Here is a 26,717-nt window from a genome sequence, read left to right on the forward strand (position 1 = left end):
GCAAACTTAATAATGGTGTTGGAGTCATGTGTGGCCACGCAGTCGTGGGTGAAATCCTCAACGTTGGTCTCATTGTTGAAAGAGCCGACTCTGCTATCTTGACTATTATGCATTTCGCTCCAAAGCTGCATTTTGGAGGGAAATTATATTATAGGCTCTCACAATTAATTTGTGGATGTCATGGAATAAATAATATACTTGGCAAATAAATGAATAAAAAATGTCATGAAATTCTCCAGTCAAACTGTTTTTATTATGTAATCCCACATTTTTTTTTTTACTGGATATGTGTGCAACAAAAATTCAACATTCACATTTTGCTACTTTCTGTCAAGTCTACGCATACAATTTGATGCATACGTTCAATAAATCGAATGTATGCACCACACAGAACGCACTGCAACTGCCTCTGCAACGCAATGCTGCAAGGCAAACGCAGCGTTCCATTGGAAATGAATGTACTTCTGGTGTATCGAAACGCAACGACGCAGTCGGTGTGTTCGAAGCGTAAGCACGCACCCCTGAGAGGCCCCCCGTGTTGAGGGTCAGTGTGGCGGATATGTTGTTGCCTACCCTCACCACATGGGGGGGGGGCACGTCAGGAAGTCCAGGATCCAGTTGCAGTGGGTGGTGTTCAGTCGTATGTTCCTTAACTTAGTGACGAGCTTGGAGGGCACTATGGTGTTGAATGCTGAGCTGTAGTCAATGAACAGCAATTTTCACGTAGGTGTTCCTTTTCTCCACATGGGAAAGGGCAGTGTGGAGTGCAATAGAGATTGCGTAATCTGTGAATCTGTTGGGGCGATATGTGAATTGGCGTGAGTCCAGGGTGTCTGGGATGATGTGAGCCATGACCAGCCTTTTGAAGTGTTTCATGGCTACAGATGTGAGGGCTACACATAGTCATTTAGACGGGTTACCTTGGCGTTCTTGGGCACAGGGATTATGATGGTCTGCTTGAAACATGTTGGTATTACAGACTGGGTCAGGGAGAGGTTGAAAATGTCAGGGAAGACACTTGCCAGCTGGTCAGCGCATGCTCTGAGTACGTGTCCTGGTAATCCGTCTGGCCCTGTGGCCTTGTATGTTAACCTGTTTCAAGGTCTTACTCACGTCACTGGGCAAAAAGGGTCCACATCAGGGGATGTCTTTATCTATATATTTCCGGGTATCTCACATTTTATTAGGTATAAGGAGTAGACATGCTCCAGATACGCATGTCCTTCATTTCATATACGGAGCTAGGATATCCTCCGCAATGGGAAGGTTTCTACAATCATCCAATCCCGACATTCAAGACACGCAGCTGATGCTCGCACCCGCTTACATATTTGTAGAATATTCCATTTTTTAATTTTACATTCATTTTTATTCAAGAGCACATAAAGAACATGTGCCATACATACACAACTTATCTTTGGTGTCTTTACTAAGGAGAGTAATTACATTCCCATCTTAAGGGTACATTTTGGCTGTATAGAGCAAATATTTCAAGTCTGAGTAAGTATACAAGTTGAATTAAGCCACACAAAAACAGAAACAAACAACAAGCCCAGAAATGACAGAATAAGACCCGTACGATATGTCAGGAACTCTGACCAGACACCTTCATACCTATGCTGTCTATGTTGCAAGATTGATGTAATTCTCTCCTTGTCAGCAAGTTCCCCGCATAGACCTAACCATATATCTTTTGAGAGTGAATGTTACATTTTCCAGCATTTTGTTACACATTTCCTTGCTGCTGCTAAAAGATAATCTATACATTTAAGTGGAGAGGATTGGAGTATATCCACAGGAACAATACCTAGAAGGAGATGACATGGGCCTGGTTGAATAATAATACCTGTGATATCCTGAATAACATGGAGAATTTCAGACCAAAAATACTGGATTGCCTAAATATATGTGATAAAGTACCTATTTGTCCACACTGCCTCCAACACTTAGCGGATATTTCTTTTTTCATTTTATTAAGTTTATCAGGTCTAAAAAAATAAATAACAATGTAGTACGTTGAATTAAAACTCCCTTGTTTGTTTACATGTAGTGGCTCTCCCAGCTCTCCACTGATATCTGCACCTGTAATTCAACCTGCCATGAGTTCCTAAGATGATCTAAAGATAATATTTGCATGTTAAGTATATTGTGATAAAAATGTGAAACGGTTCCAATGTTTTCCCCTTGAAGTAATTCAATCATCTCGTCAATAGGCTTAATTGGCTCAGTCATTTTTTGTAACAATCCTTTTTTTAACAATGAATTGCCTTACTTGAAGGTACATATAAAAATGTGTTTGTGATATAATGAATTCCTCCTGGATTTCTTCAATCGATAAAAAAATTGAGCCTTTGAATAGTTGAGACTCTACAAAGCGCTCTCTCTCTTCCCATTTCCTAAATCCTTGGGACATAGTAGCAGGAAGAAAGGCTGGGTTGTGGAATATTGGCGAGTGTCTAGAAATGTCATTACTCAGTTTATATTGGCGTTGAACCTCCCTCAATGTAAGAGTAATAATTGGATTTTGTTTAGTCCTGTCAATAGAAATAGGGTCTGCTATAAAGACAAGACAATGTAAAGGCATATCACAATATTGACTCTCTATTTCAAGCCATGACAAATCCTTCGGTTGTTGAATCCATGATGCTATGTGATTAAGTTGCGCTGCCCAGTAATATAATTTAATGTTAGGGAGGCCAAGCCCACCCAGTTTTTGAACAGCTGTAGTTTTTTACTACAAGACCATGGTGCTTGCCTACGGAGCTGTGAGGGCAACGGCACCTCCGTACCTTCAGGCTCTGATCAGGTCCTACACCCAAACAAGGGCACTGCGTTCATCCACCTCTGGCCTGCTCGCCTCCCTACCTCTGAGGAAGCACAGTTCCCGCTCAGCCCAGTCAAAACGGTTCGCTGCTCTGGCACCCCAATGGTGGAACAAGCTCCCTCACGACGCCAGGACAGCGGAGTCAATCACCACCTTCCGTAGACACCTGAAACCCCACCTCTTTAAGGAATACCTAGGATAGGATAAAGTAATCCTTCTAACCCCCCCCCCCCTTAAAAGATTTAGATGCACTATTGTAAAGTGGTTGTTCCACTGGATATCATAAGGTGAATGCACCAATTTGAAAGTTGCTCTGGATAAGAGCGTCTGCTAAATTACTTAAATGTAATGTAAATGTTTATAACTAATACGAGCCTTCTTATTTTGCCATAAATAATGTGCCTATTGCTGCATTTAGTCAAGTAAAGATTTTAGCAGGTATTTTAACAGGAAGCATCGAAAACAGATAAAGCAGTCTTGGTAAGACATTCATTTTCTCTGAAGCAACATTCATTTTCTCTGAAGCAACCTGACCTGCTAGGGATAGGGAGGGGCATCCAACAGTCTAGATCTTCAGTGATTTTACTAATCACAGGGGGGTAGTTCAAAGCATGTAGTTTCCCATAGTCTGACAAAATATTAACACCCAGGTAACGCATGCTTGTATCAGTCCACTTAAATGCGTAGTTGTCTTTGATACTTGAGGGTGCATCACCAAAAGTCGTCATCAGCAATAGTTTTACAAACATTAATTTTATAGGCTGATAGCTCCATATTCATGTTCATATATAGCTCCATATTCGCCTATTAATTTGAATATATTTGGAATCGTTGTCTCAGCCTCTTATGTACAGGATGACATCGTCTGCATAAAGGGATATCTTGGTTCATTTGGCCCCACCTGCAGAGGAAGAATGTTTATGGCATTTTGAATAGCTTCCGCCAGAGGTTCTATACTAAGGGCAAATAAAAGTGTCGAGAGAATCTCCTTGACGACTTCCTCGTTGTAGCGAAAAGGAATGCGACATATTCCCATTAGTTCTAACAGATGATTTGGGGCTTGAATATATCAGCTATATCCATTTCAAAAAGCGCTCCCCAAAAACCACATTTCTTTAATGTTGCTAAAAGAAAGACCCAGTCGACGCGGTCAAATGCATTTTCAGCATCGAGAGAAAGTTTAACTGTTTGTTTGAGTTGGGTCTAAGAGTAATTGATAATATTCAAGTCATCTTATATTCAACGTTGAGTGACGTCCTTTAATGAACCCGGTTTGATCTGGATTGATTAATTTTGTTACTACCTCAATTCAGTTTTTTACATTTTATTTTTTATATTAGTAAGGATTTTAGAGTCACAATCTAGTAAATGTACTGGTCTAAGGGAACCAACGTCTAGTGGGTCTTTACCTGGCTTCTTTACAGGGTGGTGATTGCTTCACACCAAGTATCTGGATATTTATTGCACTCTATAACCTCATGAAGAATCCCTCTGATCAGTGGTATTAGTTCCTTACTGAAAGCTTTATAGAACTCACACGGGGACTCAGACACTTCCCATTTTGCATGCTTCTGATGGCTGCTTCTATCTCAGTCAGTAATGGGGGCGTCTATCATTTCCCTATCTTCACACGATAGTTCTGGCAGCTTCAAATGTGTGAGAAAGTCCTCCAGAGAGGAAACATCTTTAGATTTCTTATATAGGGTCTCGTAGTACTCACTAATAAGTAACTTTGCCCTGCACAGTTCTGATAATGGGAATACATTCAGCTGCATCCTTTTTAAGTTGTAGTGCAAGAAGTTTCCCTGGTTTGTCTCCCTGAGTATAGTATTTATTTTGGGCAAATCGTATAAAACCCTCTGCTTTATAAGTAAGAAGCGTATTAAGCTCCCTTTCTATGCGGTCAACTGAATTAGCGTCCCTATCCCCTTGTTTCTTATCTGTCTTCTAATTGGGAGATTTCTCTCTCCATCTTCTCTTGTTTTTGCATACATACTTTTTTTTGCAGAGATGAAAAGGCTATGATTTGAACCCTAAGATATGCCTTAGCACTCTCTTATAAAGGGTTGGGCTGATACCTTCTGTTGAGTTAAATTCCAAAAACATTAAGTTCAGCTTGAATAACCTTTTGAAAATAAGTTTCTCCAAGAAGAGAAGTGTTTATCCTCCACCTGTATGTATCAGGTTGTTGGTATTTTAACTTTAGTTTTAGGGATACCGGACTATGATCTGAGATGATGTTATTAATAATACAGTGTTCTACCTGATGAGCTAAGGTCTGAGTGATAAGAAAAAGTATATTCTAGTGTAAGTGCCATGAGGATTTAAAAAGAAAGTACAGTATTTTGTTGTTTGGTTCAACTTTCTCCAAATATCAATAAGCCCTTGTTCTTCACAGTGAAATTGAACTGCTCTAGACATTTTTAATATGGGACCACCTGGTTGTGACTTTTACAAATGTGGAGACGATGTGCAATTAAAGTCACCTCCAACTACACAATGTGTATTTGAATGCTTAGCAATCTTTAAGAAACATCTATTAATAAATTGTGGGGAATCATCAGTTGATTTGTACACATTTTCAAAAGTAACATTTATGCCAAATAATAGGCACTGAACAATAACAAACCTACCCTCTGAACCCAGTTACCTGATTTTTCACTGTAAAAGACAGCCTCTTATTAAACTTCTTAAGGATCAGTTGGAGGGCACGCAATTCAAATAAATAATCATAAATATTATGGATTTTAAACATTTAGGTAAATAGAAGTGTCTTATATCGACTGAAAGTTTAAATTCTTGTTAATCTAACGGCACTTTCCGATTTACAGTAGATATTACAACGAAAACATGCCATGCGATTGTTTGAGGTCGGCGCCGCACATCAAAATATTTTTCCACCGGCACAGGTTTCATACATTCACATATAACAATGAAATATTCACGTACTTTTTGAAAATCTTCCTCTGATTTATCATCCAAAGGGTCCCAGCTATAACATATAGTGTCGTTCTGTTAGATAAAATCCTTCTTTATATCCCAAAAAGTCTGTTTAGTTGGCGCCATCGATTTGAGTAATCCACTCGTTCAACTTCTTGCAGAGAAAGGAATCCGAAAATCTACCCCTAAACTTTGTTTCAACAAGTCAAAATACATTACATTTTAGGGTATCTGAGGAGTAAATAGTAATCAAACTATAATATTTATTTCGGAAAGAAGTATGTTCAATAGGAAACCGAGTTTAGCAGGTGCGTAATGTCTTCATGGCGTGCAAACACAAATTTCCAAGACTGTGTCCCTCTACTAAGTGTTATTTCTTATTCGTTTTTGAAGTTACAAGCCTAAAACCTTGAACATAGAGTGCTGACACCATGTGGAAGCCATAGGAATTGCATCCAGGGAGCTAACTTTCAATATGATCTTTCTTGCATTTCTAAGAGGATGGTCTCTCTCAAAAAAGTAAAATCAGGTTGCTTTTTCTTTGGATTTTCTCCTACCATCTATTGTTATATTCTCCTACATTATTTAAACATTTCTTCAAACTTCAAAGTGTTTTCTTTCCAATGGTACTAATTATATGCATATCCTGGCAATAGCTCTGCAGAATAGTCATTGAAGATAGATATGCGTTTGTCTTTGTAGAATAGGTCTCCAATGGTTCTCGACAGCTGCATTATATCCTGTTTTGTTTCAAAGTTGACAAGGCGCACGGTGATGTGTCTCCTCTCTGGGCCTGCTCTGGGCTGCAGGTGTAGTTCTGTGGGCCCTCTCTATGACCAAAGGTGTAGCAGTATTGATTTCCAAGACCTCCCTTAGCATCTTGTACACAAATGTAGACATTTTCTGCCCCCTTTCTGCATTGGCTTTGACCCCAAAAATTCTAATATTATTACGACGTAAAAGTTTTCCAACAAGTCTCCTTTTCCAATTCCTCTAACTGGCCCATCAGGGAGCTAATAGCCGGGCAATGTATTAACTTTTCGTCATGCTCCTCATTTTCCTTTTCAATGTGGGTCATCCGTTTATCATTTTTCTCTAGAGTAGACTTCATGCCATCGATAGAGATTTGCATTTTGCAGAGGGAGGTGGCTGTTTCTCGTCGAAATAACTTCAATTCTGCCAAGAGAGATGAAGCTCCGGCCATCTCTGTTTCAATTGTGATGGCGAACTCTACCACCTTGTGGAGTTGGGCTTGGTGAGCGACTTAATTAAACACGGTGAACATAGCGGATTATCTTCTCTTTGATGCCGTCTTTCACTTGAATGTTTATCCTTAATCATTGTCATTCCGATTTAGGTCAAATATGTACTTTTAACTTGTGAAGTTTAATTTAGGCCGAAATTGTTACAGCGCTTGATCAGCACACAGCCTTTCCCCAGAATTCCATGCAGGATCCTCTTGTAGAATATTCTGACTCCGGAAAGGGTATGTGTCAACATGCTGACATATTGTGTCTAAGCCTTTATACTAAGGCGTGAACGAATCCACGTATTTTCTGAAATGTATCATATCTGTTAGGCTTGGGCGGTATACCGTGAACACCGTTTATTGGGGTATTTGGAAATAGCCACAGGATGGTTTTTCAAAACTATAAAGTTTTTTTTTTATAAATGTGAATATTTGTTGCCACTTTTTAAGTAAATACCTGCAGTCAACTTGTGAAATAAGTTAGGTCTAATGCAGAATGCAATCTTTATCTCCTATCACATAATTTTTTATTATGAAGTTTACTGGTAGTCCCGGTTGTTTACACTATGACAGACCTGAGCCTTGTGGGTCACTCACTGTTGTGCAGCACATGCCAGGTGATGTGTGTGTGTGTGTGTGTGTGTGTGTGTGTATATATATATATGTATGTATGTATGTATGTATGTATGTATACATATACATATACATATACGTGTGTGTGTGTATGTATGTATGTATATATATATATTTTGAACAAAAATATGAACGCAATATCCAACAGTTTCAACGGTTTTACTGAGTTACAATTCATATAAGGAAATCAGTTAATTGAAATAAATAAATGAGGCACCTAATCTTATTATTATTTTTTGCCCCGTTTTTTTCCTCTCCAATTTTGTGGTATCCAATTGGTAGTTAGACTTGTCTCATCGCTGCAACTCCCGTATGGACTCAGGAGAGGTGAAGGGCGAGAGCCGTGCTTCCTCCGAAACACCACCAAACCAAGCCGCACTGCTTCTTGACACAATGCCCACTTAACCCGGAAGCCTGCTGCACCAATGTGTGGAAGGAAACACTGTACACCTGGCGACCGTGTCAGCGTGTACTGCCCCCGGCCCGCCACAGGAGTCGCTAGTCCACGAGGGGACAAGGACATCCCTGCCGGCCAAACCCTCCCCTAACCTGGGAGACGCTGGGCCAATTATTCAGGCAAAAGAAAAAGGCTCACTAACACATTTGTGCAAAACATTTGTGAGAAATAAGCTTTTTGTGCATATGGAACATTTCTAGGATCTTTTATTTCAGCTCATGAAAAATGGGACCAAGATTTTACATGTTGCATTAATATTTTTGTTCAGTATAGTAACAGTATGGAATTAAATGTTGGAAGTTAAATATCCTATAACTATTAACTGTCTAAAATGTGCTAAATGTTCTGCAGTTGTGCATTTGGTTTGCTAATTTAGTAGCTATCTAGCTAAGTGGTTAGCTTCTTTCAAAATCAAGTTAAGCTTGGTAACAGAGAATCCCCTCCTGGATCCTGATGTCTGATATTTGTTTTGTGCATGCAGCAAACTGCGAGTAGCATGTTTTAGTTAGTTGTGTAACTTTATGAGCTGAGATGTCTGTCCTACAATAACTTTAGGTCAGAGACTACAATTTTCGCAACGCGCTCATTAGTATTTAGTTAGCATTCTCTATGGGATGTTACATGTACATGTTAGCATTGCTAACCTTCAGATTACAATTGCGCCCCTTGTGTTCAGTGCCAGTATTACTGAATAACCCATTATGGGACAAGGTCGGTATGAAGGTATGACAATCTGGATACTGACTTTAGCTTTAACTTCTTTGGGGTATTTTTTGAACAGTTTCTCACTTCTTTGTTTATCCAGTTGTCAGTTTGACCACACCGTTTACACACTTTGGCGCCCAAATTCCAAAATGACAGTTGGAACTTGTTACTAGGCTACCAGTTACAGTGCTTTTAGCCTGCAGTTTGTGTGCGCCTTTATCCAGAGGCAATATCAAAATTATAGCTAGTTTCTGAAAGAATATGGTTTAATATTTGTCGAATTATTGAGCAAGTCCTCAAATAAGCATCAGAAATGTTCCTTATTTAGCATAGTAAAATGAATATCAAGATCCTGATATGGACCTCAGTCAAGAGCATATCAAATCAAATCAAATCAAATTTATTTTTATATAGCCCTTCGTACATCAGCTGATATTCTCAAAGTGCTGTACAGAAACCCAGCCTAAAACCCCAAACAGCAAGCAAAGCATGTGAAAGAAGCACGGTGGCTAGGAAAAACTCCCTAGGAAAAACTCCCTAGAAAGGCCAAAAACCTAGGAAGAAACCTAGAGAGGAACCAGGCTATGAGGGGTGGCCAGTCCTCTTCTGGCTGTGCAGGGTGGATATTATAACAGAACATGGTCAAAATGTTCAAATGTTAAAATGTTCATAAATGACCAGCATGGTCAAATAATAATAATCATAGTAGTTGTCGAGGGTGCAACAAGCACGTCCGGTGAACAGGTCAGGGTTCCATAGCCGCAGGCAGAACAGTTGAAACTGGAGCAGCAGCACGGCCAGGTGGACTGGGGACAGCAAGGAGTCATCATACCAGGTAGTCCTGAGGCATGGTCCTAGGGCTCAGGTCCTCCGAGAGAAAGACAGAAAGAGAGAAAGAGAGAATTAGAGAGAGCATATTTAAATACACACAGGACACCGGATAAGACAAGAGAAATACTCCAGATGTAACAGACTGACCCTAGCCCCCCGACACATAAACTACTGCAGCATAAATACTGGAGGCTGAGACAGGAGGGATCAGAAGACACTGTGGCCCCATCCGATGATACCCCCGGACAGGGCCAAACAGGCAGGATATAACCCCACCCACTTTGCCAAAGCACAGCCCCCACACCACTAGAGGGATGTCTCCAACCACCAACTTACCGTCCTAAGACAAGGCCGAGTATAGCCCACAACGATCTCCGCCATGGCACAACCCAAGGGGGGGGGGGGCGCCAACCCAGACAGGAAGACCACGTCAGTGACTCAACCCACTCAAGTGACGCACCCCTCCCATGGACGGCATGGAAGAACACCAGTAGGCCAGTGACTCAGCCTCTGTAAAAGGGTTAGAGGCAGAGAATCCCAGTGGAAAGAGGGGAACCGGCAAGGCAGAGACAGCAAGGGCGGTTCGTTGCTCCAGCCTTTCCGTTCACCTTCACACTCCTGGGCCAGACTATACTTAATCATAGGACCTACTGAAGAGATAAGTCTTCAGTAAAGACTTAAAGGTTGAGACTGAGTCTGCGTCTCTCACATTGGTAGGCAGACCATTCCATAAAAATGGAGCTCTATAGGAGAAAGCCCTACCTCCAGCCGTTTGCTTAGAAATTCTAGGGACAATTAGGAGGCCTGCGTCTTGTGACCGTAGCGTACGTGTAGGTATGTACGGCAGGACCAAATCGGAAAGATAGGTAGGAGCAAGCCCATGTAATGCTTTGTAGGTTAGCAGTAAAACCTTGAAATCAGCCCTTGCCTTAACAGGAAGCCAGTGTAGGGAGGCTAACACTGGAGTAATATGATCAAATTTTTTGGTTCTAGTCAGGATTCTAGCAGCCGTATTTAGCACTAACTGAAGTTTATTTAGTGCTTTATCCGGGTAGCCGGAAAGTAGAGCATTGCAGTAGTCCAGCCTAGAAGTAACAAAAGCATGGATTAATTTTTCTGCGTCATTTTTGGACAGAAAATTTCTGATTTTTGCAATGTTACGTAGATGGAAAAAAGCTGTCCTTGAAACAGTCTTGATATGTTCTTCAAAAGAGAGATCAGGGTCCAGAGTAACGCCGAGGTCCTTCACAGTTTTATTTGAGACGACTGTACAACCATCCAGATTAATTGTCAGATTCAACAGAAGATCTCTTTGTTTCTTGGGACCTAGAACAAGCATCTCTGTTTTGTCCGAGTTTAAAAGTAGAAAGTTTGCAGCCATCCACTTCTTTATGTCTGAAACACAGGCTTCTAGCGAGGGCAATTTTGGGGCTTCACCATGTTTCATTGAAATGTACAGCTGTGTGTCGTCCGCATAGCAGTGAAATTTAACATTATGTTTTCGAATGACATCCCCAAGAGGTAAAATATATAGTGAAAACAATAGTGGTCCTAAAACGGAACCTTGAGGAACACCGAAATTTACAATTGATTTGTCAGAGGACAAACCATTCACAGAGACAAACTGATATCTTTCCGACAGATAAGATCTAAACCAGGCCAGAACTTGTCCATGTAGACCAATTTGGGTTTCCAATCTCTCCAAAAGAATGTGGTGATCGATGGTATCAAAAGCGGCACTAAGATCTAGGAGCACGAGGACAGATGCAGAGCCTCGGTCTGACGTCATTAAAAGGTCATTTACCACCTTCACAAGTGCAGTCTCAGTGCTATGATGGGGTCTAAAACCAGACTGAAGCGTTTCGTATACATTGTTTGTCTTCAGGAAGGCAGTCAGTTGCTGTGCAACAGCTTTTTCAAAAATTTTGGAGAGGAATGGAAGATTCGATATAGGCCGATAGTTTTTTATAATTTCTGGATCAAGATTCGGCTTTTTCAAGAGAGGCTTTATTACTGCCACTTTTAGTGAGCTTGGTACACATCCGGTGGATAGAGAGCCGTTTATTATGTTCAACATAGGAGGGCCAAGCACAGGAAGCAGCTCTTTCAGTAGTTTAGTTGGAATAGGGTCCAGTATGCAGCTTGAGGGTTTGGAGGCCATGATTATTTTCATCATTGCGTCAAGAGATATAGTACTAAAACACTTTAGTATCTCCCTTGATCCTAGGTCCTGGCAGAGTTGTGCAGACTCAGGACAATGGAGCTTTGGAGGAATACCCAGATTTAAAGAGGAGTCTGTAATTTGCTTTCTAATGATCATGATCTTTTCCTCAAAGAAGTTCATAAATTTATTACTGCTGAAGTGAAAGCCATCCTCCATTTGCGAAGGCTGCTTTTTAGTTAGCTTTGCGACAGTATCAAAAAGAAATTTCGGATTGTTCTTATTTTCCTCAATTAAGTTGGAAAAATAGGATGATCGAGCAGCAGTAAGGGCTCTTCGATACTGCACGGTACTGTCTTTCCAAGCTAGTCGGAAGACTTCCAGTTTGGTGTGGCGCCATTTCCGTTCCAATTTTCTGGAAGCTTGCTTCAGAGCTCGTGTATTTTCTGTATACCAGGGAGCTAGTTTCTTATGACAGATGTTTTTAGTTTTTAGGGGTGCAACTGCATCTAGGGTATTGCGCAAGGTTAAATTGAGTTCCTCGGTTAGGTGGTTAACTGATTTTTGTCCTCTGACGTCCTTGGGTAGGCAGAGGCAGTCTGGAAGGGCATCAAGGAATCTTTGGGTTGTCTGAGAATTTATAGCACGACTTTTAATGCTCCTTGGTTGGGGTCTGAGCAGATTATTTGTTGCAATTGCAAACGTAATAAAATGGTGGTCCGATAGTCCAGGATTATGAGGAAAAACATTTAGATCCACAACATTTATTCCATGGGACAAAACTAGGTCCAGAGTATGACTGTGGCAGTGAGTAGGTCCAGAGACATGTTGGACAAAACCCACTGAGTCGATGATGGCTCCGAAAGCCTTTTGGAGTGGGTCTGTGGACTTTTCCATGTGAATGTTAAAGTCACCAAAAATTTGAATATTATCTGCTATGACTACAAGATCCGATAGGAATTCAGGGAACTCAGTGAGGAACACTGCATATGGCCCAGGAGGCCTATAAACAGTAGCTATAAAAAGTGAGTGAGTAGGCTGCATAGATTTCATGACTAGAAGCTCAAAAGACGAAAACGTCATTGTTGTTTTTTTTTTTGTAAATTGAAATTTGCTATCGTAAATGTTAGCAACACCTCCGCCTTTGCCGGATGCACGGGGGGTATGGTCACTAATGTAACCTGGGGGTGAGGCCTCATTTAACACAGTAAATTCATCAGGCTTAAGCCATGTTTCAGTCAGGCCAATCACATCAAGATTATTATCAGTGATTAGTTCATTGACTATAACTGCCTTGGAAGTGAGGGATCTAACATTAAGTAACCCAATTTTGAGATGTGAGGTATCACAATCTCTTTCAATAATGGCAGGAATGGAGGAGGTCTTTATACTAGTGAGATTGCTAGAGCGAACACCGCCATTTTTAATTTTGCCCAACCTAGATCGAGGCACAGACACGGTCTCAATGGGGAAAGCTGAGCTGACTACGCTGACTGTGCTAGTGGCAGACTCCACTAAGCTGGCAGGCTGGCTAACAGCCTGCTGCCTGGCCTGCACCCTATTTCATTGTGGAGCTAGAGGAGTTAGAGCCCTGTCTATGTTCGTAGATAAGATGAGAGCACCCCTCCAGCTAGGATGGAGTCCGTCACTCCTCAACAGGCCAGGCTTGGTCCTGTTTGTGGGTGAGTCCCAGAAAGAGGGCCAATTATCTACAAATTCTATCTTTTGGGAGGGGCAGAAAACAGTTTTCAACCAGCGATTGAGTTGTGAGACTCTGCTGTAGAGCTGTAGAGCTCATCACTCCCCCTAACTGGGAGGGGGCCAGAGACAATTAATCGATGCCGACACATCTTTCTAGCTGATTTACACGCTGAAGCTATGTTGCGCTTGGTGACCTCTGACTGTTTCATCCTAACATCGTTGGTGCCGACGTGGATAACAATATCTCTATACTCTCTACACTCGCCAGTTTTAGCTTTAGCCAGCACCGTCTTTAGATTAGCCTTAACGTCGGTAGCCCTGCCCCCCTGGTAAACAGTGTATGATCGCTGGATGATTAGTATGCATTGTATGTACTGAGAAAATATGCTTTGCAGGCCTACTGTCAATATTTGTCATCATATAGAGAAAATAAGATATCCGGATGGAATCTAAACATTATTTGTGCGTGAAAGAAATATGGATTTCATATTCGTCAAATTATTGAGCATGTGCTTAAAACTCAAATGTATCAGAAATCATGCTTTAGTATATCAAGATCCAGATATGGACCTCAGCCAAGAGAAGCATATCTGGAATCAATACATCTTCATATTTTGAATGTGCTGAGAAAACAGATATGCAATGTATACAGTAAGTATTTGTCAAAATGAAGAGAGAAAATACGATGTCACATATCTCAGGATATTGAATGAGTGATATGTGGCGTAATCCCAATTTCATATGTCTAAAAGCCACATCTGGATTCAGACTTTTTCAGGATGTGGTACATATCCACAAAACTCAAAATATACATTGGAAATGGTCTTTATTCTCTAGAATATAAATAATGTGTCATATAAAGAGATCCCCTGATATGGACAGTAAAACGCCCAGTGCATTGGCTACGGAGAGTGTGATCACAGTCATCCAGAACAGCTGGTTCTCTCATGCATCGTTCAGTGTTGCTTGACTCGAAGTAAGCATAGAAGGCATTTCGCTAGACTGGTAGGCTCGAATCACTGGGCAGCTCGTGGCTTGGTTTCCCTTTGTAATCCTTGATAGAATGCAATCCGACGAGCATCGGAGCCAGTGTTAAAGGATTCGATCTTAGTCCTGTATTGACACTTTGCCTGTTTGATCTTTGGAGGGCGTAGCAGGATTTCTTATAAACGTTAAGATTAGTGTCCCGCTCCTTAGAAAGCGGCGACTGTAGCCTTTAGCTCAGTGTGGATGTTGGCTGTAATCCATGGCTTCTGATTGGGATATGTACGCATGGTCACTCTGAGGACCAGAGGAGGCTGGTGGGAGGAGCTAAAGGAGGACCGGCTCCTTGTAATGGCTGGAATGGAATAAATGGACCGTTATGGTTGACTCCGTTCCAATTAAGTAATTCCAGCCATTACAATGAGCCTGCCCTCCTATAGCTCCTCCCACCAGCCTCCACTGGTGAGGATGTCGTTGAAGATTCACTTATTAATGAAGGCGATGACTGTGGTAAACTCTTCAATGCCATCGGATGAATCCCGGGACATATTCTGATGTGTGCTAGTGAAACAGTCATGTAGCTTAGCATCCGCTTCATCAGACCACTTCTGTATTGAGTGCTTCACTGGAACTTCCTGATTTAAAGTCTTTCTTGTTAGCAGGAATCAGGAGGATAGAGATTTGCCAAATGGAGGGTGAACGAGAGCTTTGTATGTGTCTCTGTGTGTGGCGTAAAGGTGATCTAGATTTTTTTCACCTCTAGTTGCGCCGATGACATGCTGGTAGAAATGAGATAAGACTGATTTCAGTTTTCCTGCATTAAAAACCCCGGCCACTAGGAGTGCCGCCTCTGGATGAGCATTTTCTTGTTTGCTTATGGCCCTATACAGCTCGTTGAATGTGGTTTTAGTGCCAGCCAGCATCGGTTTGTGGTCGGTGCCAGCCAGCATCGTTTTTTTCCCATGATTGTAAGACTGCCTCACACACACACTATACAATACATTTATTAAACATAAATTACTGAGTTTTTGTCACAACCCGTCTTGTGGGAAGTGACAGAGCTCTTATAGGACCAGGGCACAAATAATAATCAATAATTTTGCTCTTGATTTAACCATCCTTACATATAAACCCTAATTGTTCATCAAATTGTGAATAACTCAACCACAGGTTAATAAGAAGGGTGTGCTTGAAAGGATGCACATAACTCTGCAATGTTGTATTGGAGAGAGTCTGTCTTAAATCATTTTCCACACACAGTCTGTGCCTGTATTTAGTTTTCATGCCAGTGAGGGCCAAGAATCCAATCTCACATAGGTACATGGTTGCGAAGGGCATCTGTGTTTTAACAGCACGATTTGCCAAGGCAGGATACTCTGAGCGCAGCCCCATTCCAGAAATCTGGCAGTGGCTTCTGATTAAAATCGAGGATCGTTGTTCTGATATCCAGAAGCTCTTTCGGTCATAGGAAACGATGGCGGTAACATCCTGTACCAAAAAGTTAAGATCAGCACAAAATTCTTATAATAATAGCACAATTGGTCAGGACCCACAAAACAGAATAGTAGTATGTGCGTGTGCACACGGGTGTGAATTTTGGTCGATCAATTTGATATCCGTAGATTTGATATCAACAGATCTTATGATTGTATTGACATCTTTAAAGTGATGAACACCAAAACTAGTGTTCTATTTTTCATATTTATATTACCTTACCATAAGGTATTGTATTAAGTCTGATATGAAGGTAACACTTTAATGTGCATATTGGGATGACTTGTTTAAATGTTGGATGATTTACAAATGATCTCTGTGCATATCAACTTCTCTCTGACAGGGAGCACTTATCGTTGGGGGGGGTTTCCTGGTGGATTCGCTGCTTCATCATCAACTGCATCCTTTTCCTCCTGCTCTTCTTTCTCACCACGCCCGCCATCATTATCTCCACGATGGACAAGTTTAACGTCACCAAGCCTGTGGAGTATCTCAATGTAAGGAAATCTTTGATATCCACCAATGTATTTCACTACATATCAAAGGTTTTGTCGTGGCCTGGCTGGTCTAGCAGCCTCTGCTACACAAGTCCTCAGTATCGGCATGGGTTCGAATCCAGCCTTCTGCCCTTTGATACAACCTTTCCACACTGTCGTTCTCTCCCACTATATGTTCAATCTGAAAATACCTTTAAAATATGTATTTAAAAAAAGGCTTTGTCAACTGAAACATCTCAAATTGATTATACGTTGACATAATGAAAGAAAATTATGCACTGTGAAATTGCTAGTACGCCCTTTTACAGGGCTATTTATTCCAGCACTAGAATGCCATATCATTGATGTTTTTCTTTTCTACTTGTTGGTTAATTGAATGTCATTGATTGACCAGAGTTAATCTGGGTTGTGTTTATTAGGGCAGTGGTTCTTAAACCCCCAGCCGTTCCATGTATTTGATATATTCCAGAGCTTGCAAACCTGATTCAACTTGTCAACAATCATCAAGCCTTTGACTAGGTCATTTAGGTGAGAGCTAGTTCAGGGTTACACGAAGATTTTGAAACATCTGGGGATCCCCGAGGAGAGGTTTGAATAAACACTGTATTAGGCTAGACCACAAAATAACGTTTTAAATGTTTTGCAACGGAAAATCGAAAATGACCATTGTTATTGGTGCATTCCAGGTAGTCCCTTTCCATTTAATTTCATTCCTTTAATGAACACAACCCTGCTTTCCCAGGTCTGATTCAGTCCTTGATTAGAGGGTAAGAATCAAAACCAGCAATGCTTCTGACGTAATTTAATAGTCATAGTCAGTGAGTGAGTCAGTGAGAATTCAGTCATTGTTCTTAGCATGGTGTTATAGATTGCAGTTGGACAGAATCTAATGCTTTTTGGTACAGAGCTGAATCTGAGGGCCTGTGCGGAGCAAGGTTTTGTTGACAATTGAGGAAATGTCTGTCTTCTGTTCCCCTGTCATTTTTCTCCAGAACCCCATCATCACCCAGTTCTTCCCTACTTTGCTCCTGTGGGCTTTCTCTGCCCTGCTGCCCACCATCGTCTACTACTCTGCTTTCTTCGAGAAACACTGGACGAGGTACTGTTCACTTTCCTATCCGAACTACACTACCGGTCAAAAGTTTTAGAACACCTACTCATTCAAGGGTTTTTGTTTATTTTTACTATTTTCTACATTGTAGAATAATAGTGAAGACATCAAAACGATGAAATAAGACATATGGAATCATGTAGTAACCAAAAAAGTGTTTTATATTTGAGATTCTTCAAATAGCCACCCATTGCCTTGATGACAGCTTTGCACACTCTTGGCATTCTCTCAACCAGCTTCATGAGGTAGTCACTTGGAATGCATTTCAATTAACCGGTGTGCCTTGTTAAAAGTTAATTTGTTAGATTTCTTTCATTCTTAATGCATTTGAGGCAAGCAGTTGTGTTGTGACAAGGTAAGGGGGGAATACAGAAGACAGCCCTATTTGGTAAAATACCAAGTCCATATAATGGCAAGAAGATCTCAAATAAGCAAAGAGAAACGACAGTCCATCATTACTTTAAGACATGGTCAGTCAATCTGGAAAATGTCAATAACTTTTCAAGTTTCTTAACCTCTCTCGGGTATGTGGGACGAAATCGTCCCACCTAGTCAACAGCCAGTGGAATCGAGTGGCGCGATATTCAAAAACCTTAAAAATGCTATAACTTCAATTTCTCAAACATATGACTATTTTACACCATTTTAAAGACAAGACTCTCGTTAATCTAACCACATTGTCCGATTTCAAAAAGGCTTTACAACGAAAGCAAAACATTAGATTATGTCAGGAAAGTACCCAGCCAGAAATAATCACACACCCATTTTTCAAGCTAGCATATAATGTCACAAAAACCAAAACCACAGCTAAATGCAGCACTAACCTTTGATGATCTTCATCAGATGACACTCCTAGGACATTATGTTATACAATACATGCATGTTTTGTTCAATCAAGTTCATATTTATATCAAAAACCAGATTTTTACATTAGCATGTGACGTTCAGAACTAGCAAACATACCGAAAACTTCCGGTAAATTTACTAAATTACTCACGATAAACGTTCACAAAAAGCATAACAATTATTTTAAGAATTTTAGATACAGAACTCCTTTATGCAATCGCGGTGTCAGATTTTAAAATAGCTTTTCGGCAAAAGCACATTTTGCAATATTCTGAGTAGATGGCTCGCCATCACGGGCTAGCTAATTTGACACCCACCAAGTTTGGCGTTCACTAAACTCAGAATTACTATAAGAAAAATTGGATTACCTTTGCTGTTCTTCGTCAGGATGCACTCCCAGGACTTCTACTTCAATCACAAATGTTGTTTTGGTTCAAAATAATCCATAGTCATGTTCAAATATCCTCTGTTTTGTCCGTGCGTTCAGGTCCCTATCCGAACGGTGACGCGCGGACGCATGTCGTGACAAATAATTTCAAAATATTCCATTACCGTACTTCGAAGCATGTCAAACGCTGTTTAAAATCAATTTTTATGCGATTTTTCTCGTAGAATAGCGATAATATTCCGACCGGGAGACGTTGTTTTCGTTCAAAGACTCAAAGAAGAAAATGGACTCTTCACGTGCACACGCGCCCCCGTTTCATTGTTCTCAGATCGACCACTTTCCAAATGCGCTACTGTTTTTCAGCCAGGGACTGCAGAGTCATCATTCCCCGTTCTGGCGCCTTCTGAGAGCCTATGGGAGCCTTAAAAAATGTCACGTTACAGCAGAGATCCTCTGTTTTCGATAAAGAGGCTATAGAAGGCCAAGAAATGGTCAGAGAGGGCACTTCCTGTATAGAATCTTCTCCGGTTTTGGCCTGCCATATGAGTTCTGTTATACTCACAGACACCATTCACACAGTTTTAGAAACTTTAGGGTGTTTTCTATCCAAATCAAACAATTATATGCATATTCTAGTTTCTGGGCAGGAGTAATAACCAGATTAAGTCGGGTACTTTTTTTATCCGGATGTGAAAATACTGCCCCCTACCCTAGAGAGGTTAAAGTGCAGTCGTAAAAGCCATCAAGTGCTATGATGAAACTGGCTATGATGACCGCCACAGGAAAGGAAGACCCAGAGTTACCTCTGCTGCATAGGCTAAATTCATTAGTTAACTGCACCTCAGATTGCAGCCCAAATAAATGCTTCACAGAGTTCAAGTAACAGACACATCTCAACATCAATTGTTCAGAGGAGACTGTGTGAATCAGGCCTAAATGCTCGAATTGCTGCAAAGAAACCACTGCTAAAGGACACCAATAAGAAGAAGAGACTTGCTTGGGCCAAGAAACACCAGAGGAAATTTGTCCCTTGGTCTGGAGATTTTTTGTTTCCAACTGCGGTGGCTTTGTGAGACGCGGTATGGATGAACCGATGTATTTCCCACTGTAAAGCATGGAGGAGGAGGTGTTATGGTGACACTGTCTGTGATTTATTTAGAATTCAAGGCACACTTAACAAGCATGGCTACCACAGCATTCTGCAGTGATACGCCATCCCATCTGGTTTGCGCTTAGTGGGACTATCATTTGTTTTTCAACAGAACAATGACCCAACACACCTCCAGGCTGTGTAAGGGCTATTTTACTAACAAGGAGAGTGGTGGAGTGCTGTATCAGATGACCTGGCCTCCACAATCCCTCGACCAAATTGAGATGGTTTGGGATGAGTCGAACCGCAGAGTGAAGGAACTCCTTCTAGACTGTTGGAAAAGCATTCCAGGTGAACCTGGTTGAGAGAATGCCAAGAGTGTGCAAAGCTGCCATCAAGGCAAAGGGTGGCTATTTGAAGAATTTCACATATTTCAAAAATACACTTTTTTGGTTACTATATGATTCCATATGTGCAATTTCATAGTTTTGATATCTTCACTATTATTCTACAATGTAGAAAATAGTAAAAATAAAGAAAAGCCCTTGAATGATTTAGGTGTTCTTAAACTTTTAACCGGTAGTGTGTATGCTTTGCAAGTTGCACCGTGGGTTAGGCCATACTGGTCCTAGGGATTTTCCAGGTCCAAATGAGTAGCTGATTTGGTGTAAAGGACAGAAATCAGCAAACACGGCGGGGACTGGAGTTGCTCTTCCCTAAATTGAGAGTTATCAATCAATCAGATTTATTTTATAAAGCCCTTTTACATCAGCAAAGTGCTTTACAGATACTCAGCTTAAAACCCCAAAGATCAAGCAATGCAGAGACAGAAGCACAGTGGCTAGGAAAAACTCCCTAGGAGTAAGGATTTTGATGGACAAAATCAACATGCGCCCGATGGCAGACCCACGCACGTGCCCGGTCTAGTCGGCATGTTATGCACAACCAGAATGATAGGACACAGACACACGGAACTCTGACATAACCTTGGAAATATGAACAAAGGAAATCATACATTGAATTAAATAAACAGCACTTCTACCTCATGAGTCTTGTGAATGTTCATGTGCACAATAAACATCGCGCCCACTCAAAGGGTAAGAAATGTGAAAAATGTATCGTATCAAACATGAAACAGAAATGTTTAAGTGTTGCAATAAACAGTACGGGAATGACGAAACGCTTGATTTTGTCTATCCACACCAAATATCAAAATTAACTCTATTCATTTGGGGACATGTCGAAACGCATGAAACATTCATGGCCATTTAGCTAGCTAGCTTGCTGTTGCTAGCTAATTTGTCCTGGGATATAAACATTGGGTTATTTTAGCTGAAATACACAAGGTCTTCTACTCTGACAATTAATCCACAGATAAAAGGGTAAGCCTAGTTAGTTTCTAGTAATCTCTCCTCCTTCAGTCTTCTTCTTTGGACTTTATATGGTGGTTGGCAACAAACTTTAAGGTGCATTACCACCACCAACTGGACTAGTGTGGACCTCAGTTCAGCTTTCAATCACTCACGTGGGTATATGCTCCTAAAAACCAATGAGGAGATGGGAGAGGCTGGACTTGCAGTGCGTCAAGTGTAAATAATAGAACTAACTTCTATTTTAGCGCCTGGCTACGGAGATGCTCGTTGACGCGAGCGACCAGGTTGGATGAAATTATTGAATAACATGTACAGTGAGGGGAAAAAAGTATTTGATCCCCTGCTGATTTTGTACGTTTGCCCACTGACAAAGAAATGATCAGTCTATAATTTTAATGGTAGGTTTATTTGAACAGTGAGAGACAGAATAACAACAAAAATATCCAGAAAACCGCATGTCAAAAATGTTATAAATTGATTTGCATTTTAATGAGGGAAATAAGTATTTGACCCCCTCTCAATCAGAAAGATTTCTGGCTCCCAGGTGTCTTTTATACAGGTAACGAGCTGAGATTAGGAGCACACTCTTAAAGGGAGTGCTCCTAATCTCAGTTTGTTACCTGTATAAAAGACACCTGTCCACAGAAGCAATCAATCAATCAGATTCCAAACGCTCCACCATGGCCAAGACCAAAGAGCTCTCCAAGGATGTCAGGGACAAGATTGTAGACCTACACAAGGCTGGAATGGGCTACAAGACCATCACCAAGCAGCTTGGTGAGAAGGTGACAACAGTTGGTGCGATTATTTGCAAATGGAAGAAACACAAAAGGACTGTCAATCTCCCTCGGCCTGGGGCTCCATGCAAGATCTCACCTCGTGGAGTTGCAATGATCATGAGAACGGTGAGGAATCAGCCCATAACTACATGGGAGGATCTTGTCAATGATCTCAAGGCAGCTGGGACCATAGTCACCAAGAAAACAATTGGTAACACACTACGCTGTGAAGGACTGAAATCCTGCAGCGCCCGCAAGGTCCCCCTGCTCAAGAAAGCACATATACATGCCCGTCTGAAGTTTGCCAATGAACATCTGAATGATTCAGAGGACAACTGGGTGAAAGTGTTGTGGTCAGATGAGACCAAAATTGAGCTCTTTTGGCATCAACTCAACTCGCCGTGTTTGGAGGAGGAGGAATGCTGCCTATGACCCCAAGAACACCATCCCCACCATCAAGCATGGAGGTGGAAACATTATGCTTTGGGGGTGTTTTTCTGTTAAGGGGACAGGACAACTTCACCGCATCAAAGGGACGATGGACGGGGCTATGTACCGTCAAATCTTGGGTGAGAACCTGCTTCTCTCAGCCAGGGCATTGAAAATGGGTCGTGGATGGGTATTCCAGCATGACAATGACCCAAAACACACGGCTAAGCCAACAAAGGAGTGGCTCAAGAAGAAGCACATTAAGGTTCTGGAGTGGCCTAGCCAGTCTCCAGACCTTAATCCCATAGAAAATCTGTGGAGGGAGCTGAAGGTTCGAGTTGCCAAACGTCAGCCTCGAAACCTTAATGACTTGGAGAAGATCTGCAAAGAGGAGTTGGACAAAATCACTCCTGAGATGTGTACAAACCTGGTGGCCAACTACAAGAAACGTCTGTGATTGCCAACAAGGGTTTTGCCACCAAGTACTAAGTCATGTTTTGCTCAGGGGTCAAATACTTATTTCCCTCATTTAAAATGCAAATCAATTTATAACATTTTTGACATGCATTTTTCTGTTTTTTATTTGTTTGTTTTTCTGTCTCTCACTGTTCAAATAAACCTACCATTAAAATTATAGACTGATCATTTCTTTGTCAGTGGGCAAACGTACAAAATCAGCAGGGGATCAAATACTTTTTTTCCCTCACTGTATGTGTACATGTATTTTGCAATGCTCGTGCATGTAACGTGAGCGTTGTGGTCAGCATGTAGTAGGAGAGCACACGGCTCGGTGAGCATAGAAATAGGCTACGTGGCCTGCACCGCGCGCTTTGGAGTCAGTAAAAAATAAACCGTTTAGATCTTTAACCAATGACAATTCATCAGCATTGGCATGCAAAGGTGGGCTCGCATATCTAGGTTAGTGACCAGAAATAACTTTAATTTACTCCAGTTTTGCTGGGCAAAAACAGAGTAGGCAAACGTTTATCATCCACATAAAATAGAGTTTAGCAATCTACTACCCACTCATCTTTGCCAGAACAATAATGTTAGGCTACTGGGTGATTTGATTAATCTTTTTCATATTTCAGACAGGCCTAGTTTGGGTGCCTACTGGCTATACTTCTAAAGATAAGCAGATGTAACATCGCAATGCCTTCAATATTATGGGATGAAGATGTTACATTCTGGCAAATTTATTACAATATTTGTGAGGAAGAACAGGGCTACCCGGCTGGCAAAGTGCACTCTGCCGACAGGCTGCACTCCAAGGTGATGGCACGGTGCAGACAGAATATGCTTTCCATCTGATCTTGCAACCTCTGCTACAAGTAGGCCATATCATTTAGCTTGCTCTGTCTGGACTCCAGAGTAAGTAATCAGTCAATGTATGTATTTATAAAGCCCTTTTTACATCAGCTGATGTCACAAAGTGCTATACAGAAACCCAGCCTAAAACCCCAAACAACAAGCAATGCAGATGTAGCCTTGCACGAGCTTATGCGAGCCGTAGCGGCTTATAGGGTAGGAGCCGATCTCCTGTTTCTGTAGCGTGAGCCTGGACAGGACGCTAGTCTAGCACAGGGCCTTACCCCAAATCTACAGCATCTTAATGCTGAGTGCCAAGCAGAGACGCATCAGGGCCCATTTTTACACTCTTTGGTTTAACTCAGCCAGGGATTGAACTCACAACCTTCCAATCTCAGGTCAGACACTAAACTCAAGCCAACTGCGTTGACTCCAGAGTAGTGACATGATATATCCCTTGTTGATATTGGCTACTAAAATGAATGACCTTCCGATCCAAATGCAGGTGTAAAGAGCAGTTTATGCATCACCGTTTATGGCTGTAATGACAGGGTACACTTGTGGCGCGATTGTGGATGCATACCTGGGATAGGATAAAGTAATCCTTCTAACCCCCCCTTAAAATATTTAGATGCACTATTGTAAAGTGGTTGTTCCACTGGATATTATAAGGTGAATGCACCAATTTGTAAGTCGCTCTGGATAAGAGCGTCTGCTAAATCACTTAAATGTAAATGTTTACGTGTGCATGCATGTGTGTGCGTGGGGGGTTGCACCAGTCCTTTTTGGGGGTCGCGGGTCAAAAAGTTTGAAAACCACTGGGATGATAGTGGCAACAAACAGTTGGGTTGGATATAGTAACGGTAGGCTTCAGTATTTCTTACAATCTTCTATTTTGACTGGAATTGTGTTGGTAATTGCTAATAGTGCAGCATTTATTCCAGTTCAAAATAGTTTACCAAAATACTTATCAGATTGTGCTGCTTTCCCCTCATCTTGTAATAATTGCTCAAAAAGTCTGTGACCGCAGAGAAGCTATTTTTGTTTCTTTTTGATCATTTTATTTTAAACAATCACAGTAAGTTACTTAATTGTTTCCCAGAAATGATTTGGAATTGAGATAAAACGACTGCATTGGACCTTTAACTTTAATGGCCACATGTACTCTTATGTTCTGAGAGAGCTTTAATTCCAACAGCTTTTGTGCAGATGTGATGTTGACAATGGGGAATCACCAAAATATATGGGAAGGGTTTCTTTCAGTTGACCTATGTAATTTCCACTTGATTTTGGGTTTTCTAAAGATCACACACACTTAAATGAGTATAATTGTAGAGATGAGGACGATTACCGATGGCTTTCTGGCACTCGCGGCTGCCGGGGCATCACCCAAGTGGGTACTACAAATTAGGAGTAGCTACCTACAGAGTCCACAAGGAGAGGCTGAGGACGTCGGGGACAGCGAGATGTGCTGATGGCTGCGGACCTGTCTCTGACTCTTGATAAAACCACTGAGCTCCCTGGCTGTGACTGTGACCAAGATGCTCCCTCCTCCCTCCACTGCTCAGACCATTCTACCTCCCTTCTTGCCTCAACTCCCTGACATTTTGATTTTAAATTTGTTGTATCTCATCTTATTAATTTAAATGTGTTTCTTGTATGTGTTACTGTAATTCATCTTTTAACTGCCATAGTATACATGAAACTAAATTAAATAGACCATTATCATCATGTAAGTGATTTAATGCTCCTTCAGTGACATTGGCCTTTTTCTCTTATTTTTTTTAATGGGCAGGTCGGGGGAGAACCGGACCACCATGCACAAGTGCTACACCTTCCTCATCTTCATGGTCCTCTTGCTGCCTTCACTGGGTCTTAGCAGGTACCTGTTAAACTATGTTTTAAAGTCGCAAAACATTTCATGCAGGTCATTGGTTATTTCAACTAAGGTAATATACCCCCTTACTTTTTTAACTAATATCCCTTATGAAATCCCTTAAAGACATGCTCTGGAACGTTGGCATCTACTAACTATTTTTTAAACCTACCGCTTTGGATGTTTCATTGTGTAGTTTATGCATAATCGATGAGCAGAATTACTGTCTTCCTCAATTAGCCACGAAATCCCTAGTATGAAAGCGACTGTTTTTCTGGAAACTGTGCTGCACCATTTTCCCCAAATTTTCCCCCACGTGGGTCAGTCCCCTAGCAATTCGACTTTTTCCAATGAGTTTCAGCCCCTCGCCATTTGAGTGACAGCTAGCAAGAGAGCGCAATGACATGGTGCACATATCTGCACTTATGTGATGCTGTACGCAATTTTTGGGGGCCCATTTATGGCTCGTGAGCGCTACTTTCAGAACTACTGGCTAAAAAGTTTGCAAGAGTCTTAGACAGTGTCATTAATAACCCCAAAAACCTAAGCTGTTGCTATATTTCTTATGCCATCATAGAAGACGTTTTGAAAAATAACTGTACATGAAATCGTAAATGTAGGGGCAAATCTTATACCTGGCACCTGGAAAGAGATTTAGAGGTTTAGCTGTAGAAATCAGCAGGTGAAATACAGTAGTTTTCCTTGGCCCTAGGTAGGAAGTTACAGTACCTGGCTGTGCAAGTCCACCTTGGCCCAAAATGCTTTGTAGAGATCGGTCTTGCTCTGTTTTTGCCAAATTACTTGATCAAATAAATGGCACATGAATAATCAACCAATATCTGCTTACAGATTTCAACAAATTTATGACCTGCCCAGAAAAGCTAATTTGATTAAAACATTTTGTTCTTGCTTTTAATACAGTTTGGATGTCTTCTTCCGCTGGCTGTTTGATAAGAAATTCCTTGCTGACGCCACTGTCAGATTTGAGTAAGTATTTCTATTTTTATAAAAGAGGAATGTAAATTAAAACCTGTTGGGGCT

General features: G+C 41.2%; 1 protein-coding gene across 3 annotated transcripts in view; it reads left to right on the top strand.

The window, feature by feature from the left end:
* The window catches only part of tmem63bb (transmembrane protein 63Bb), a 99,282-nt gene that overhangs the window by 60,157 nt on the left and 12,408 nt on the right, over positions 1-26,717 (top strand). For all 3 annotated transcript variants that reach the window (XM_045691329.2, XM_045691330.2, XM_045691331.2), the window contains 4 exons: positions 16,323-16,476; positions 17,469-17,575; positions 25,596-25,682; positions 26,598-26,663. In XM_045691329.2, coding sequence (XP_045547285.1) covers positions 16,323-16,476; positions 17,469-17,575; positions 25,596-25,682; positions 26,598-26,663 — 414 coding nt within the window. The remainder of the gene's footprint in view (positions 1-16,322; positions 16,477-17,468; positions 17,576-25,595; positions 25,683-26,597; positions 26,664-26,717) is intronic.

This window comes from Salmo salar, chromosome 12, assembly GCF_965601325.2.
Source record: "Salmo salar chromosome 12, fSalSal1, whole genome shotgun sequence".
Classification (NCBI taxonomy): Eukaryota; Metazoa; Chordata; class Actinopteri; order Salmoniformes; family Salmonidae; genus Salmo; species Salmo salar.